We start from the raw sequence: 17,742 nt of genomic DNA, 5'->3' as shown, positions 1-17,742 counted from the left end.
GGACACTAATGTGTTGTAATTTTCTTAAAATTTGCTTATTCAGTTAACTAAATGTAGTTAATTTGTTAGATATTAGTGTGCCTTTTAATTAATATGTATTGTATTATGCAGTAAAGTTGTCATTTAGTGTACTGTATTAATTGGATTCTGTGGTTACAGTGATTTTCATGGAAAATATATTTATGTAAATACATCTTAAAGGTATAGTTTACCTCAAAAAAAAAAAAAAAAAAAAGATTATAATTTTCTCACATTCCAAACCTATATGGCTTTCTTCTGTGGAACTTAAAGATATTCAGAAGAATGAATAAGTATTTTTTCCTATACAATGAAAGTCAATGGGGTCCATTATTATTTTTCAACCATTTGACTTTTAATTGTAAGGACAAAAAAATGAAAAAATTCTTTGCTTAATTGTCTTTCCAATGGAAATCGCTGTAGCAAAAGAATCACATGAACACAACACACTATATAGGCCTAAATATGACACCACAGCATAGAAGAGAGATTAATTAAAAGGTACACTGACAGGTGCATGTTATCATGTAATTATATATAAGAAATTATATATAAGAAAAATATAACTGCATCTCAAAATGTTAAATTATATATATATATATATATATATATATATATATATACACAGTATTTATATATATATATATATATAAAATTTGGGATTTGATTTGTGCAGTTAAATTTTTTCTTGTACAAATTATGTCATGCATTGAAATGATTATTGCTTTATACTTTTTATCACAGATGGCCAATGTACAACAAGAACAGTTACAGCAGGAAAAGACTATCCTCCAGCAAACATTCTTCGCAGAAAAAGAAACACTGCTGAAGAAAGAGAAAGCTGTTGAGGCAGAGAAAAAGAAGCTGGAGAAGCTATTTGAAGATGAAGTTAAAAAGGCTGAAGCCCTCAAAGATGAACAGGAGCATCAGAAGAAGCAAATGGAGGAGGAGAAGAAGAAACTGCAGTCTGCCATGGATGCTGCTATCAAAAAGCAAAAGGATGCTGAGGACGAGATGCATTCCAAACAAAAAGAAATGCAAGAACTTGAAAAGAAAAGAATTGAACAAGAGAAACTTCTGGCAGAAGAAAATAAGGACTTGCGAGAAAAACTCCAGCAGCTTCAGAGTTCACATAAGCTATCCCACTCCAAGGAGATTGAAATCCAAACTGACAATGTCCCTGAAGAAGAGTTAGTTCAAATGACCATGGTAGAAACATCAAAGAAGGTCCTAAATGGCTCTACAGAAGTGGATGGTGTGAAAAAAGATGTACCCCTGGCATTTAATGGAATCAGAGAAAAGGTGCCTGCAAGCAGACTTCATGAGATTGGTGTACTCAGCAAAAAAGAATTTGACAAGCTTAAGAAAGGCAAAACAACTGTGCAAGAACTTTCTAAGAGTGACAAGGTCAAGATGTGCCTAAAAGGTAAAGACTGCATTGGCGGTGTAATAGTTGAACCCAACCAGAAAATGAGCGTCTATCAAGCTTTGAAGGACAAGAAGATTCCACAAAGCACGGCTATGATGCTTCTCGAAGCCCAAGCTGCATCTGGTTACATAATTGACCCCATTAAGAACAGAAGACTCTCTGTCAGTGAAGCTGTGAAGGATACCTTGATTGGACCCGAGTTGCACACAATGTTGTTATCTGCTGAACGGGCTGCCACAGGATTCAAAGATCCATTCACTGGAGATACAATCTCACTATTTGAAGCAATGAAAAAAGGTTTAATCGCAGAGGACCAGGCCTCTAAACTTCTTGACTCTCAATATGCAACTGGTGGGATAATTGATCCTGTCAATAGCCACCGTGTACCTGTCCAGATGGCATGCACACAAGGTCAACTCGATGAAGACCTAAGCAAAGTTCTTTCCAGCTCTCCTGCTGACAAAAAAGCATTCATTGACCCCAACACTCAAGATAGCCTCACTTACGGTGAGTTACTGGAGCGATGCAAACCAGATCCCGAGACAGGCATTCCATTACTACCAATCACAGAACAAGCAGCCCAAATTGAAAGAACTTATACCGATGAGGAAACTAAAGATGTATTTAGTAAGGCTAACTTAACAATTCCATTTGGAAGATTCAAAGGAAAGACTATCACCATCTGGGAGGTGATAAACTCTGAGTACTTCACTGAAGATCAGCGAAAGGACCTTATCCGTCAATACAAGACAGGCAAAATTACAGTTGAAAAAATAATTAGAATTGTAATAACTGTTGTAGAAGACAAGGAGAACAAGAAGGAACCTGCGTTTGATGGTTTGAGATCATCAGTGCCAGTGTCTGAACTTCTGGAAGCAAAAGTTATTAATAAAGATTTATTCAACAAATTGCACAATGGAAAAGCTACTCTTAAAGAGGTCTCTGAGCTTGAACCTGTCAAGAAAGCCCTAAAGGGCACACACAGTATTGCTGGAGTGCAGATTGAGTCAACTTCTGAAAAGATGTCTTTCTACGAAGCCATGAAGAAGGACTTACTTGGAACAGAGCCTGCACTAAACCTTCTGGAGGCTCAAGCCGGAACAGGCTTCATAATTGATCCAGTGAAAAACCAAAAGCTCACAGTTGATGAAGCAGTCAAAAGTGGTGTTGTTGGCCCAGAGCTGCATGAGAAATTGTTGTCTGCAGAAAGAGCTGTTTGTGGTTACAAAGATCCATATACTGGAAAAACTGTATCCCTGTTTGAGGCAATGCAAAAAGATCTCATTAAGAAAGACCAAGGTGTCCGTCTGCTGGAAGCTCAACTTGCAACTGGAGGAATTATTGACCCTGAGAAAAGTTACCGCATCCCTCCAGAAATTGCATATAAACGTGGTTACCTAAATGAGGAAATGAACCAAAACTTAAGCAGTCCATCAGACACAAATACAGTATTTGTTGACCCCACCACACAAGAAAATGTCACTTATGCTCAGCTGCTGAAAAGATGCATCACTGATAAGCAGACTGGTCTCCCATTGCTGCCACTATCAGAAAAGGCAATCAAGACAACGGAAATGGAACCAGTTTCAGATGCACAAACTAAAGAGACCTTGAGCCAAGCTACGGTTGAATTACACAGTGGACTTTTTAAAGGAAGAATAATCACCATTTGGCAAATTATCAACTCTGAATACTTCACAGAAGAACAAAGGATTGAATTTATTCGGCAGTATAGAACAGGAAAAATCACTATTGAAAAACTGATCAAGATTGTGATTGCTACAGTGGATGAAAAAGAAAAGAAGAGACAGGACAACTTTGAAGGTTTCAGAGGTCCTGTACCAGCCAGTTCCTTGCTTGAATCTAAAATCATTGACAAAGACACCTATGATAAAATCCAACAAGGCAAAAAGAAACCTGCAGAAGTTACTGAATCCATCAAACGCTACTTGCAAGGTTTTGATTGTATTGCTGGGGTATTTTTAGAAAAAAACAAGGAAAAACTCAGCATTTACCAAGCAGTAAAGCAGAAACTACTCACACCAAACACAGGTCTGTCCCTGTTAGAAGCCCAAGCAGCTACAGGCTACATAGTTGATCCCATCAGGAATGAGAAATTTACAGTGGATGATGCTGTTAAGGCTGGCATTGTCGGTCCAGAACTTCATGAGAAACTGCTATCTGCAGAGAAAGCTGTTACTGGTTACAAAGATCCATACACTGGTAATAAGATCTCTCTTCTTCAAGTAATGCAAAAGCAGCTTGTTCTAAGAGAACATGCCATACCTCTTCTAGAGGCTCAAGAGGCTACTGGAGGGATAGTTGATCCAGTAAATAGCCATCGACTTCCCAGTGATATAGCCATTCAGCGAGGCTACTTCAGCAAGCAATTAGCCAAATCTTTTAAAGACCCCACAGATGACATCAAAGGTTTCACTGACCCTAACAAAGATGAGAATGTCACATACAAGCAATTGAAGGAGAGGTGCATGACCGATCCAGAGTTTGGAATTGTCCTGTTGCCACTTTCTAAAGCCCAGACTCCAGACAAAGCTGAGAAATCCTATGTTTACACTGAGGAGCAAACACAAATGGACTTAGCTAACACTCAAATTGACATACCACATGAGAGCTTTGCAGGGAAACAAGTGACATTATGGGAAGTCATGAAATCAGATTTGCTTCCAGAAGAGGAAAGACAAAGGCTTCTTGAACAGTACCGCTCCGGCAAAATCACAAAAGAGAGAATGGTCATTATTGTAATTGAAATTATTGAACAAAGAGAGATCATCAGGACTGAGCAGAGTATGTCATGTGATGTCATCAGACGCCGGGTTACTATTGATGAACTTTACAGAGCTCGCATTATAGAACTCGAAACTTACAACCTGCTCAAACAAGGCAAGAAAACGATTCGGGAGGTTATGGAGATGCCAAGTGTGAAGCAGTATCTTTTTGGGACAGGCAGCATTGCTGGAATACTCTCTGATAGCTATGCTAAGGTTAGCATCTACCAAGCCATGAAGAGAGGTCTCATAAAACCTGACATTGGCATAGATCTGTTGGAGGCACAAGCAGCAACAGGATTCATAACTGACCCTGTGAAAGATGAATTATTGACGGTTGATGAGGCCGTCCGGAAGGGTCTTGTTGGCCCAGAGATCCATGACAAGCTCTTGTCTGCTGAAAGAGCAGTCACAGGTTACAAGGATCCCTATAGCGGTAAAGTAATTTCTTTATTCCAAGCCATGAAAAAGGACCTCGTTCCTGAGGATTATGCCATGAAGCTTTTGGAGGCCCAATTAACTACAGGTGGCCTCATGGATCCAGAGTACTATTTCCGCCTCCCAATTGATGTCGCCATGCAACGTGGTTACATAAACAAAGAAACCAGTGACAGGATATCTGATCCAAGTGGAGATGTCAAACAGTTTACAGATCCTACAACAGAAGAAAAGCTGTCTTATGCACTACTTCTTAAAAGATGCAAGGTTGATAAAGACAGTGGCTTACGATTGTTGTCTCTGGCAGACAAGAGACTTCTATTTAAGGGCCTTAGAAAGCAGATCACTCCAGATGAGTTGTTGCGCTCTGAAATTATTGATCAGAAAACCTACACAGCTCTCATGGAGGGTACCATTTCTGTGGAGGACCTTAGTAAAGACCTGAAGAAATATCTTGAAGGGATCAGCTCTATTGCAGGTGTGTATGTAGAGGCTACCAAAGATCGACTGTCAGTCTACCAAGCCATGAAGAAGAACATGATAAGACCAGGCACTGCCTTTGAACTTCTGGAGGCTCAGGCAGCTACTGGGTATGTGATTGATCCAATCAAAAATCTCAAAATGAATGTCAGTGAAGCTGTAAAAATGGGAGTCGTGGGACCAGAATTTAAAGATAAGCTCTTCTCTGCTGAACGAGCCGTGACCGGCTACAAAGATCCATACTCTGGCAAGGTGATCTCCCTGTTCCAGGCTATGAAGAAAGGTCTTATTCTGAAAGACCATGGTATCCGTCTGCTTGAGGCTCAAATAGCCACCGGTGGAATCATTGATCCTGAAGAGAGTCATCGACTACCTGTTGAAATGGCCTACAAACGGGGTCTCTTTGATGAAGAAATGAATGGCATTCTCACTGATCCCTCTGATGACACAAAAGGGTTCTTCGATCCAAACACAGAAGAGAATTTGACCTACCTCCAGCTCATGGAGCGCTGCATGACAGACCCAGAAACTGGACTTTCACTTTTACTCCTGAAAGAAAAGAAACGAGAAAGAAAGACATCCTCCAAGTCTTCAGTCCGCAAACGTAGAGTTGTCATCGTAGATCCAGAAACGGGAAAAGAAATGTCTGTGTATGAGGCTTACCGCAATGGACTCATTGACCATCAAACATACATTGAGCTTGCAGAGCAAGAGTGTGAATGGGAAGAAATCACCACCTCATCATCAGATGGCGTTGTTAAGTCTATGATCATTGACAGAAGGTCTGGACGGCAGTATGACATTGATGATGCAATCTCCAAGGGCCTCATAGACCAGTCATCTTTGGACCAGTACCGTGCTGGTACCCTTTCCATCACTGAATTTGCTGATATGCTCTCTGGTAATATGAGTGGCTTCAGATCTCGATCATCTTCCTTTGGATCCAGCTCATCCTATCCCATGAGTCCAATTCCATCCATAAAGACGCCGGCCACAACCTGGACTGATCCAACTGAGGAAACTGGACCAGTGGCTGGAATTTTAGATACAGATACTTTGGAAAAGGTGTCGGTTACAGAGGCTATGCATCGGAATCTAGTTGACAATATCACTGGTCAAAGACTACTAGAAGCACAAGCATGCACAGGAGGAATTATTGACCCAAACACTGGAGAGAAATTCTCTGTTGCTGATGCAATGAACAAAGGACTGGTGGACAAGATCATGGTTGATCGTATCAACCTAGCTCAGAAAGCTTTTCAGGGATTTGAAGATCCAAGAACCAAAACCAAAATGTCTGCCGCTCAAGCCTTAAAGAAGGGTTGGCTCTACTACGAAGCTGGCCAACGCTTCCTTGAAGTCCAGTACCTAACAGGTGGTTTAATTGAACCGGATGCTTCAGGAAGAGTATCATTGGATGATGCTGTCAAGAAGGGCACTCTAGATGCACGCACTGCACAGAAGCTGAGAGATGTCAGTGGATATTCAAAATACCTCACCTGCCCCAAAACAAAACTCAAGATCTCATACAAGGATGCCATGGACAGAAGCATGATCGAGGAAGGATCTGGCCTGAGGTTGCTAGAGGCGTCCTCTCAGTCAAGTAAAGGCCTTTACAGCCCATACAGCATCAGTGGCTCTGGATCAACTTCAGGGTCGAGGTCTGGATCCAGAACTGGTTCAAGATCAGGCTCTAGAAGGGGAAGTTTTGATGCTACAAGCTCAGGTTTCTCCATGGGTTTTTCCTCATCTTACAGCCCCACTAGCTATGGCCGTCGTTATGATTCAGGGGCACATGGTGGACTTCAGATGGATGAGCTAAAGCAAGCCCTTCTAGCTTTAGCATCAGGCAGGAACTGTTGCTATGATGAAAAGAGAATCTTCACATTATTACAAACTCAGCCCTCTGTAGTCGCTTAATTTATGTACACAAAAGGACATTTATCCTGCTCTGCATGATATTGCTAATGGGCTTTTTAATGATGGTATAATAATGCTATATAAGACTGGCTTTAATATTTTATTTCATTTTTATATATTTAGTTAAATATACAGATGTTTTTTTTTTCTCTCACTTTCCTTTTCATTTTGACACGACAGTACATAATTTCATCATAAACAGTTTATTCTGCACAGCATTCATGGCAGAATCATTTTCATATATTTTTTTATATATTCAGTCTTTTCAATTATTAGCAGTGTTAAATACTTATTACCTCTCTTTTTTATTATCTTATGTTTTTTTCCATGTACCTTGTAAACTGGCACATGAAAAATATTGAAGTTTCAAGAATGTTTAGATTTCTTGGAGAGGATATGGTAATGCTTCAAATGAGATGTAAAAGTTATTTGTTATATATTTTTGTGTGTATATGTAAAGATCCCTAAGGTATCTGTACACATTTGGTTGTATTTTAACACTGAACATTCTAAGCCAGCATGGTGAAAAAAAAGAAGAAAAAAAAAGGACTATCTGCAGAGCAAAATAAAGTCCATTTGGACATTTATGATTGGGAGCATGTCAATAAACAAGACATTACACATCTTGGCAGAAATGCCATAAACATTGTTCTTGAGAAATCCATTCTCTTCTTGTTATTGGAAACTAAAAAACAATAAACCTTGAACTATGCAGTCGTACTAGATAAAGTGAAATGAATTCACCAATCCTGCAGCCATCTTAAAAACTCCAGATCCTTGCAGAATTTGCCACAAAACACTCTAAAGATGACAATAAACCATCTTTAAAAGGCATAAGTGACCCACATCCCAACCATTATTTGCCTCTGGTCCTTCGTCCGATTCAAAGGGGACCTCATTTGCGCCTTAACCTTGTGTGACATCTGCATTCATTTTGTTGTAAATGTAATGTGCACATTCTTAAAACAATAATTATCTCTCAATGCAGGTTATATAGAATGTAGCGATGTAGGATTTTCATTGTTTATTGTTGTATAAAATAGCCTGTTTGGGACACTGCCCTCTCTGTTACAATGTCAGTATAAATATTAGCTAACCTGGCCAATAATGTCAATTCAAACTATTTTTTTTTTTTCATGCACTGTGTATTTATCAAATGAAAGCCTCTTAATGTCATTAATAATGTTTCATTTTTCATCAGGAGGTGTCTCTTTCTGTTTCTACAACAGAATATGCCCCGACTACCTCTTTAAATTCAAGTCCCCATTTGTTATGATAATTTGCTTTGTTTTAAATCACTAAATAGCTCCCTAACTTTCACTGCCACTTGAGCTCCACCTGTGTGTTAAGAGCGTATTGAATGGATTGCTTCTTTCAAAAGATTCACAGTCAGTGTGATCTTTCAACCAACATACATGTTCCACTACCTTTATTTATGCTCCATTTTCAGCTTTGCTTATGAATTGTTAGATTTATTTGGTTAAGTAGAATTACAAACGCTAATGGTGTATAGAAGAAATCCGACTGCTCAACTGATATTCCCCCTACTGGTCAATTTGAACACTAAATCTGAAGTGTTTTAGTACTAGTACAAGAAACACTGGCGTGTAAACCACAGTACATTCACTTTGTATACCAGCTGCCGTGCGTTGGTGTAATGATGTAGGCCTACTGACAAGCATTGCAATTAATTTAACATTGGTCTCTGAACTGAATGTAGATGTTTACAAGAACAAGGTTCTCTGTATTTTAACAAATAATGCCATATCTAAAACTGTAGTCATAAAACGGAAACTTAGACTGAATTTCAGTGGCACAAAAAGAAAATCTGCTTCAGTCTCTCCAATCCGATGATGTTTTTCACTGTACTGTAAATCATAATATTTCAATTTTAGTTATATTTTCATATCTTCTGCTTTTTATGTTCTACTAACATGATTATAATGATGCAATATGAGAAGTTACTCTCAGCAAAACCTTTTTTAAAGTAAGCTTTTTGAAGCACTTAAAAGGTATATTTGAAACTGTTCTGATATTGAATGCATGATCCGAGTATGGTATTTACGAGATGAAATGTTAATATCCTGTTGTAAATAAACATTCAATATCTGCTGTACAGTGTCAGTTTACCTTTTTGTCAACTCCTTGGTTGTTAGTCACGTCAAGTATCACTGAAAAAAACAAAAATACACCAGAGGCTTTAATGTCAACCCTCACCATTAAATTTGGTTATATCTTAACATACTTTTAAAGAAGGGTTTAAAGAAGTCTATACATAATTTATGTAACATTTAAAATTAATTAACTTAGGGCAAGAGAGCGGATTTGACATGCTATGTGACAGGTTTTGTCCTGGATTGGTTACACACCCCCTCAAGCTATTCTCAACACACACTCACACACACATATAAACCATATTTCTATATAAAATCAAGAAACCAACATGCATGACTAAGCCAAAAGAAACAGGTAAAACATCATGCGGTTGACATCATAATTACCTTGCCATCAAAACATTGTAATTAAATCGTGGAATTAATTATTGTTTACAAGTTGGGTGTGTATTTTGATTATTTATAACATAGTTCAATAGAGTAATTATTTCTGAGCTTTGTCTTAAATATTTAAAGCAGTCTACTATCTCGATCTCTACCCAAACACTTACCAAAAACCCTCTTTGTCAATATTTGTTTGCATAACAAATATCAAAGTCTACCATTGACAGGTTTGGTTGCAACAAAACTTTAACCCCAAAACTTCAGCTGCTATCCCTTTCTTTATCCCTACTGAAACCGGTTTACGATCAGGCTGGATTTACGCAGTTTTCTCAGTAACTGATACTATCTTGAACACTTAATTGAAATGACCTAAAGCATGTGGACACCTGAACACCACACCCAGATGTGCTAGAAGATTTCATTTCAAAACAGGGAATTAATGCTGCCATTGCTGCTAAAACAGCTTTCATAGGTCAGAGGTCAGGCACTGATGCTAATAGATAAGGTTTGGTTTGCATCCAGACTCAGTAAATTGTGCCTTATGCTGTGTCATGCTGGAAAAGAAAAGACCTCATTATGTAAAGAAAAAAATAGGCTGTGTATGTCAAATTTGACCCAAGGTTAAAAGGTGGTGCTATTTTCTTGGTCAGAAGCAGAAGCATAATATTAGTTATCCTATAGTGTTTGTATTACATGTCCTCCCGTAAAGAATGCAGCATCATTTACCAAAATGCTTTCATCTTACTAAGCTGAATCACATTACATTAGGTGCTGGTTCTCATACTCTTTACTTCCTGTTATTCAGGATATTGTGGGTGTCAAGACTAGAACAATGAGCAGAAAATGTGATGCGTTGTCCAGCTAGGAGAGGCAGTAAAGTAGATACCGAGAGTGAGACTAGTAACGGGGAAATTTCTGTTAAATTTAACCAAATTAACTTAAGACAATAAACAATCACTGTATCGCTGTGCTATGCCTTCATTGAAATATTTTAAAATCTCACAGCTGAAATGAGGTAAACAGAAACTTACTATAGTTATATTGCTTTTATGCTATAAAACCCAGAGTAGCGCACAGACATGGAAAGCATGATCTTTTATAAGTTTTTAGCAGGAGTGACCCTTTTGTTTTGGAAAGTTTCCCTGACAGTTTTTATGTGTCTCTGGGTGGGTAGGTATGTGGGTATGATTGTAGAGACCCGTTTCATACAGTGCCCTCCAAAAGTATTGGAACAGTAAAGACAAAATTGCTCTGAAAAAAAAAAAAGCTCTCATACATTTTTGCATTGAAATGAAAGTCTGTTGTTTTCTGAATACACAAAGGCACAGGAGTAATAAAATAAAATTTATCAAGTAATAAAAATAGCACTATAAAACAGATGTTTACACTCCAGTTTACGCTTTCTTGCCAATAATCATAATATCTTCGTTTTGTGGTCATTCTAACAATACATCAAACAAATCCTCATAGGAATGAAAACCCTCTCTTTCTCTCTCTACAATGAAAATATCTTTTTTTTTTTTTTCATTTTGTTTCTTTAAAAAAAAAAATATTTGAGAGAGAAGAGAGAGAGAGATTACAATTTTGTCTCTACCCCCAAAAGTTTCAGGGGTGAAAGTAGGGTGTCCTGTTAATTTATTGAATCAAGAGCTTAACAAACTTTAAAGGTGTTGTAAACTCCTATAAACTTCAGTTGTGACTTGATATTAAATTGGGTAACACTTTATTTCGATAGCCCACTTTAGACATTCAACTAACAGCAAGCAACTTTGCAACTACATGTCAACTAGCAGTCATTAGAGTATTAATAGATTGTCTACTTAACATCTTCTAACACTTTATTTTGATGCGTCCACAACATACAACATGCTGACTATGAGAAACTTTGGAAGTATGTCAACTTATTCTACTAACCCTAAACCTAAGATAACAGTCTACTCTGAGAGTTAGTAGACATGTAGTTGCAAATTAATGAGAATTAGTTGACATGTAATAGTTAGTAGAATGTCTAAAGTGGACTATCAAAATAAAGGGTAACCTTAAATTGTGGCCTCAGATACCTAGTCTCTGATATGTAACCGCTTTAGCGCTAAGGTTAATAATTCACCTTTATGGCTGCTGCACAGTGACATGTACAGTAACTGGGGAACCAGTGTGTTATGCTATTACCTTTATTATAGAGTAAATGCGGCAGCTGGAGCACTGTATTGACTAATGAACATCTAAGCTTGGAGCAAAGTCTTAAGTTATGTCACTTTAAGACCTCCGCAACATGGTGGCGATGTTCGGCCAAGCTCCGGGAGTAAATGAGGATGTCATCGATGTACACCAGGATGAACCTGTGTAGATACTCCCGGAGCACCTCATGCATAAAATCCTGGAACACGGAGGGGACGTTGAAAAGGCCATACGGCATAACTAGGTATTCATAGTGGCCGGTTGGTGTTACGAAGGCTGTCTTCCACTTGTCCCCCTCGCATATCCAGATGAGGTTGTACACGCTGCGGAGGTCTAGCTTCATGAAAATGGTGGCACCCCGAAGATGTTCCAGGGCCGCTGGGACGAGAGGAAGGGGGTAGCAAAACTTTACTGTTATATTGTTAAGAGCCCGGTAGTCGATGCAAGGCCGCAAGCCACCGTCCTTTTTGGCCACAAAGAAAAAACTTGAAGCAGCAGGGGAGGTGGAAGGGTGGATGTAACCTTGCTTAACAGCCTCACTGATATACTCCTCCATGGCCTTCTGTTCAGGAAGTGACAGTGGGTAAATTCTACCCTTGGGCACTGGCTCACCTGCCAGGAGATCAATCGCACAGTCCCATGGCCGACGAGGAGGTAATTTGGAGGCCTTCTTCAGAATAAATACGTCTCTGAAGGGGGCATAACACGATGGAATGTCTACTGATTGCTTCTCGACTGGACTTTCTATAGATGTGGAGTTTACCGGGATCTTCTGAATAGCTTGATTGAGTGGTTGCGGGATTCTGGGAAAGCAGTCTGGAAAACAGTGAATGCCCCACTTCAGGACCTCCCCGGTGCGCCAATAGATTTGGGGTTCATGTTGTACGAACCACGGGCGCCCGAGGACGATGTCAGTGTGCGCTCTCTCCAGAACCAATAGGGTGATGCTCTCTTCGTGCAACTGACCAAATCTTATGTGAACGGGACCAGCGCTGTATCGGACTGTAGTTCGTCCGATGGGCTTTCCAGTTATCGAGTGGATCTGGTAGATGGTTTGGTTGGCAACGGTCGAGAGATTGAGGTGGCGGCAGAGGTTTCCGGAGATGAAGTTGCCGGCGGAACCGGAATCGAGAAGGGCTTGCACTGGAATGGAGACGTTAGAGGCAGTAAGCATGAATTCAGCTGTGAGTGGCTTCATATTCTGATTGATGGGCTGAATGGCACTCACCAAGAGTTGTCGATCTTATATGCCCACTCTTTCCACAGTATAAGCAGAGTCCTTCCTTCAGTCGCCTCTGCCGCTCATAATCAGTTAGATGAGTTCGATCAGTTTGCATAGGTTCATGGTTAGGTTCTGGAGGGAGACTTGCCTCTGGGTGGCAGAAGGGTGGAGAACAACGGGCTAAAGATGGCTGTTCAGCAAGACAGGATTGCATGCATGTGGAGCAACGGATAGACTGTTGAATAAAACTCTCCAGAGTAGGGCTCTCTCATTCCATCTGTTGGCCACCGCCAGGGTCCTAAACAGGAGGTTATATTCAAAGATGGAACTGGTATCCTGGCGGAGGTGATAGAGCTGATCGCTGATAGACGGATCACCATCTTCTCGCCCAAACACTTCGCGAAAGTGGGTAGTGAAACTATTATATGATTGAGTTACTGGACCAGACTGAGAGAAAATAGTTTCTGCCCACTGTAGCGCTTTGCCAGTAAGGAGAGACACTATGAAGGCGATCTTTGACTTTTCGGAAGGATACAGATGCGGTTGCATATCTATGTTCAATGAACATTGCAGAAGGAACCCGTTGCACTCCTCTGCCACACCAGAGAAGGGCGCTGGTCTGGCCATGGGACTGGAGATCATTGGTGCCGAAGAAACAGTGGTTCCGGTGACTGGGGTGATCGGAGGTGCTGGTGGTGGTGGCGGCGCAAGAACTCGTCGGAGGTGATCCACAAGCTCCTGAAACGGGTCGGGATTGCTCATCTGAACCTTCGGTGTTGGTCCGGTCTTCTCTTACGGAAGCAGACTTCACACAAAGGTTATCAAAAATAGGTAAGGTTTATTTTCAAATGAGCAGACGATGGAGATTGAATCGGTGAGTATAGAATGCAGAGACTTCTTGGATGAAGAGATGAGTGAATGACTTGACTGTGTTGTCCTTGACAGGAACTCGTGGATATTGAGGGAACCACACACCTCACTCTGGGCAGTACAGCTTCATGGATGAAGGACCACGATCCAGGACACGGATTGACACAACACTCGTAGAGAACACAAGAGGTAAGTACACAGGCAGGTAGGTAGGTAACAGGTAGGTCGCTGAGATAGCATACAGGAGTCCACTTCGTATGAATGAGACCGGACGTCTGAATGTATTGAGGTGTGTGGTTTTGTAGTGTGCCTTGATGAGGTGCAGATTACGTGCAGGTGTGCTCATTAGAACTCGGGTGAAGGTGCTCGCTGTGATAGGCTGGACTGAGAGCCTGGTCAATCTGTGACAGTAGTAATTTATAGCATTCTATAGATATATTTTTCATGTCAGTGAGGCAAGTATTTGATGAGTTTCGGTTCAGTTTTTGTGAAGTGCTCCTGCTCAAGATCAAGACACCCTGTTTGTTTTCTTTATTTTAAAAAGCAAAACATTTTGTTGATATTGTGAATGCACACAAAATAAAACTATTTGCAGCTTCGAATGATGCATACTGTTACCTTTATGAGGAAAAATTACTGCGTAATTTAATTTTCCACTCTTGTTAAGAAAAAAAAAGGAAGTGATCTTGCTAGCGCCTCCATGTCCTTCAAAGCGCTAGCACAAGCAAACAATTTTATATTTATCACATATTTACCTTAAATTTTTTCATTTATATTGTGAAATGCATGAAGTCTTAAATCGTGTTTGTTTGAGAAGGCTAAACTGATCAAACATGCTCAACTCACTGTCTGGCGCTGGTCCCTTGGTATTTAAAAAACAAACAAACTTGAATTTAACAAACATAAAATATTCCAATCATGATTCTAAATTAACTTAATAAAGAAACGAAACAAAATATAACCACTTTGCCATTAAGAACCAAAACTGAACTTTTTTAATGGCTGCAACAGCAGCTGTGTAAAGGGGAAGAGAGAGAGAGAGAGAAAAAAAAGACACGGGCTCGGGTTGGACTCGGGAGGAGAATTATGATAAGCTATCGGACAAGGGCCGGGCCAGTGCAGGGCTCTATATTCGTTCCCTTGTTTCAATTAAAACCCAGACAGCAACATAGTTTTGGCCCAGATCCAGCCCACATCTGTCCCGTGTGAAATACATGCGGGCCAGATGTGGGCCGGATCTGGGCCGACACTGCTTGCTGTCTGGGAAGTTCCCTCTCGGCTCGGCGGGCCCCCAATCTGCCAGGGCCCATATGCACCTGCATACCTTGCATGCCCAGATGCTATGCCACTGAGAAGGCGGCATCGGGAGCAATAGATAAATCTGATTCCCATTTAACATTTGGTAGACTTAATGTATTGTCTGATTTTTATATAATTCTGTATATTTTGGAGAGTAGTTTTTTTTGAAGAAGATATATTAATTGGGGGGGTAGATTAATTGTCCTAATGTCAATCTTCGATTGAATTGATGATTTGATTTGTGAGTATTCCAAAAAACAATTGCTCCCAATTGCTCTTTTATTTATTTTTAATGTTACATGAATTTTGTCTTTTTAATTTTAATGTTAAATCTGAGCTGTGTCTATATAGGTGGGCTATATATAAAAATAATGCAACATCAGAAGGCTATATATAAAACAGCTCATGCAACATTAAAAACCTTAATGACCATTTCTTTAAATTTGTTTTTTTTTTTTTACACACCCTATTTTTGTGGAAAATGACACACGAGGGGCCTCAACTTTATCAAGGATTTTTTTCTTCCTAGAAAAGGAAACTTCTATACTAAAACCGCCACACCTTATTTCTTTTTGCCAAGTCTTACATAGTTGTTCTGTCATTTCCTCTTGACTGCATCTGTATTATAAATGTGGGAGGGATGGTGGGAGTGATCAGAAAGACAAAGTCCTCAAGAATTCTGGAGCTGCTTGAACTTGTATGCAGTGATCTAATAAAATACTTTGTCACACCATGAAAGTGGTTTTAACACTTGAATCTATTGTCCTACAAGTCTCTCAAACTGCACTAAGCAAGAAATCACACATATATAATAACAACCACACCTTTCACTTTGGCAGAGCTCTGCCTCTACAACAATAATTTAAAAATCATTTCCGTAACATGCAAATTAAATAATGACAAGACAGTTTAAAAGATCTGATTTTCCCTGAGGGTTCAGATGAGTTCAGCATGAATTGCAACAATGTAGAATGATTCCTTGTACTGATTCCCATAAATGCGTCTCAGATCTGTGGAGTAACTGCTTAGTCAGGACTAGTGTTTATAAGAAACCAAAAAAGTTAATCATTAATAATTAGTCATTAAACTAAGAAGTCTAAACAGCTCTGCTGCATGCCATCCATTGTTTTGAAAAATGCAGTACTTTGCTCAATTTAATGTTCAGTCACTAATATGCGACATTATTAATGAATGGTCTGTCCATCTTAACCTGGAATCTTTGCTTTCTTCGAGGTATGTTTCTTCAAAAACCAATAGCAACAGGCAGAGCAGGATCTCATTTTATGCCCACTGAAAGTGTCTCCACCAAGACTCAGAGATAAGACTTTGCATGCAGTCCAATGCAGTCTTCAGTCACATTGTCTGCAGCAGTGTGAGCGAGTCAACATACCAAGCCGTCTTCACTGAAAGATGAGGAATTTAAAATACTTGAGAAGTTGGAACAGCTACTTGTTGCCTGTAGCGGCTTCAACAACAGAAAGTTACAAGAGGAGGGGCGATGTGGGTTTGGCAAACATGCAGTGTTTATGCTCAAGGATTTCTGCTTAGACTGGTCTGTCAAGTCAGCAGCATGATCCTGTCTTCAATATGCAATTTGTTTGCACATTAAAGGCTAAAAGAAATGTGTCGAGAAACAAGGACAAGCTAAGATATGAATTGCTCATCCATTTCAGCAACATGTATTGTGAAACATGTAGGAGGGTTTTGGGAATTAACTCGTTTATATCTGCTTGTGAAGGTCAGCTGACATCTGGTTTAAAAAAATAGGTCAGAATAATAACAATAAAAAAAAAACAAAGCTGTCATAAAAGTTCTTTTTATAAGTAACTAACAAATTGTTGTCAGTGTTCATATCTCAATTAAGGCATTAGCAGAGATATCCCTTAATGAAATGAAAAATAAAAACATTCGTAATATACATAAAGTACATAGCATAATTTATATATATATATAATTTTGTATAATCATATATAATTTTGATTACATATTAAATTAGTTTAAAAAAGACATTAATTACATTTATAATATTACAAAAGATTTAAATAAATGCATCAACGATCACAGTTTTCATCAAGCAGCTCAACTATTTTCAACATTGTTAATATTAAAAATGTTTATTGAGCAACAAATCAGCATATTGGAGAGATTTCTGAAGGATCATGCGACACTGAGGGCTAGTTAGCTTTGCTATCACAAGAATAAATTATATATTAAAATAGAAAACAGTTATTATTCGTTATTACTAAGTTACAAATGCAGGCTTTGTAAGCATAAGAGACTTATTAAAAACCTTTTGAATAACAGTGGCTTTATATCTATTCTACTTAAATCTGTTTTACACTGGTGCCTTAAGTAAATGGTATATGATATAATAAGACTGTCAAGTACTGTTATAGTCTTAATGTATGGTACAACCCAAATATGCAGGTCGAGCAGGATCTTGTTCAGTTACTATGCCTTCTGTGCCAACAGAGATAAGACATGCAATATATTTACATCACTTGAAATGATTAACAGAAACTGCGCATAAACTTGAGAGAATACTAGCGAAATGCAATGATAAAATCATTCATGATAACAGGTTTTCATTAGTTTGAACATCAG

The 17,742-nt window shown here is 39.1% G+C and overlaps 1 protein-coding gene across 2 annotated transcripts in view; it reads left to right on the top strand.

Annotated features, from left to right (window-relative positions):
* The window catches only part of LOC306885681 (plectin-like), a 48,848-nt gene extending 39,663 nt beyond the window's left edge, over nucleotides 1–9,185 (top strand). For both annotated transcript variants that reach the window (XM_079442368.1, XM_079442367.1), the window contains exon 32: nucleotides 763–9,185. In XM_079442368.1, coding sequence (XP_079298494.1) covers nucleotides 763–7,071 — 6,309 coding nt within the window. In that variant the 3' untranslated portion in view covers nucleotides 7,072–9,185. The remainder of the gene's footprint in view (nucleotides 1–762) is intronic.
* The last annotated feature ends 8,557 nt before the right edge of the window (nucleotides 9,186–17,742 follow it).

Source organism: Barbus barbus (assembly GCF_936440315.1).
Source record: "Barbus barbus genome assembly, chromosome: 19".
Lineage (NCBI taxonomy): Eukaryota > Metazoa > Chordata > Actinopteri > Cypriniformes > Cyprinidae > Barbus > Barbus barbus.
Note: the sequence above shows the minus strand (reverse complement) of the source record. Positions and strands in the feature narration are given on the sequence as shown.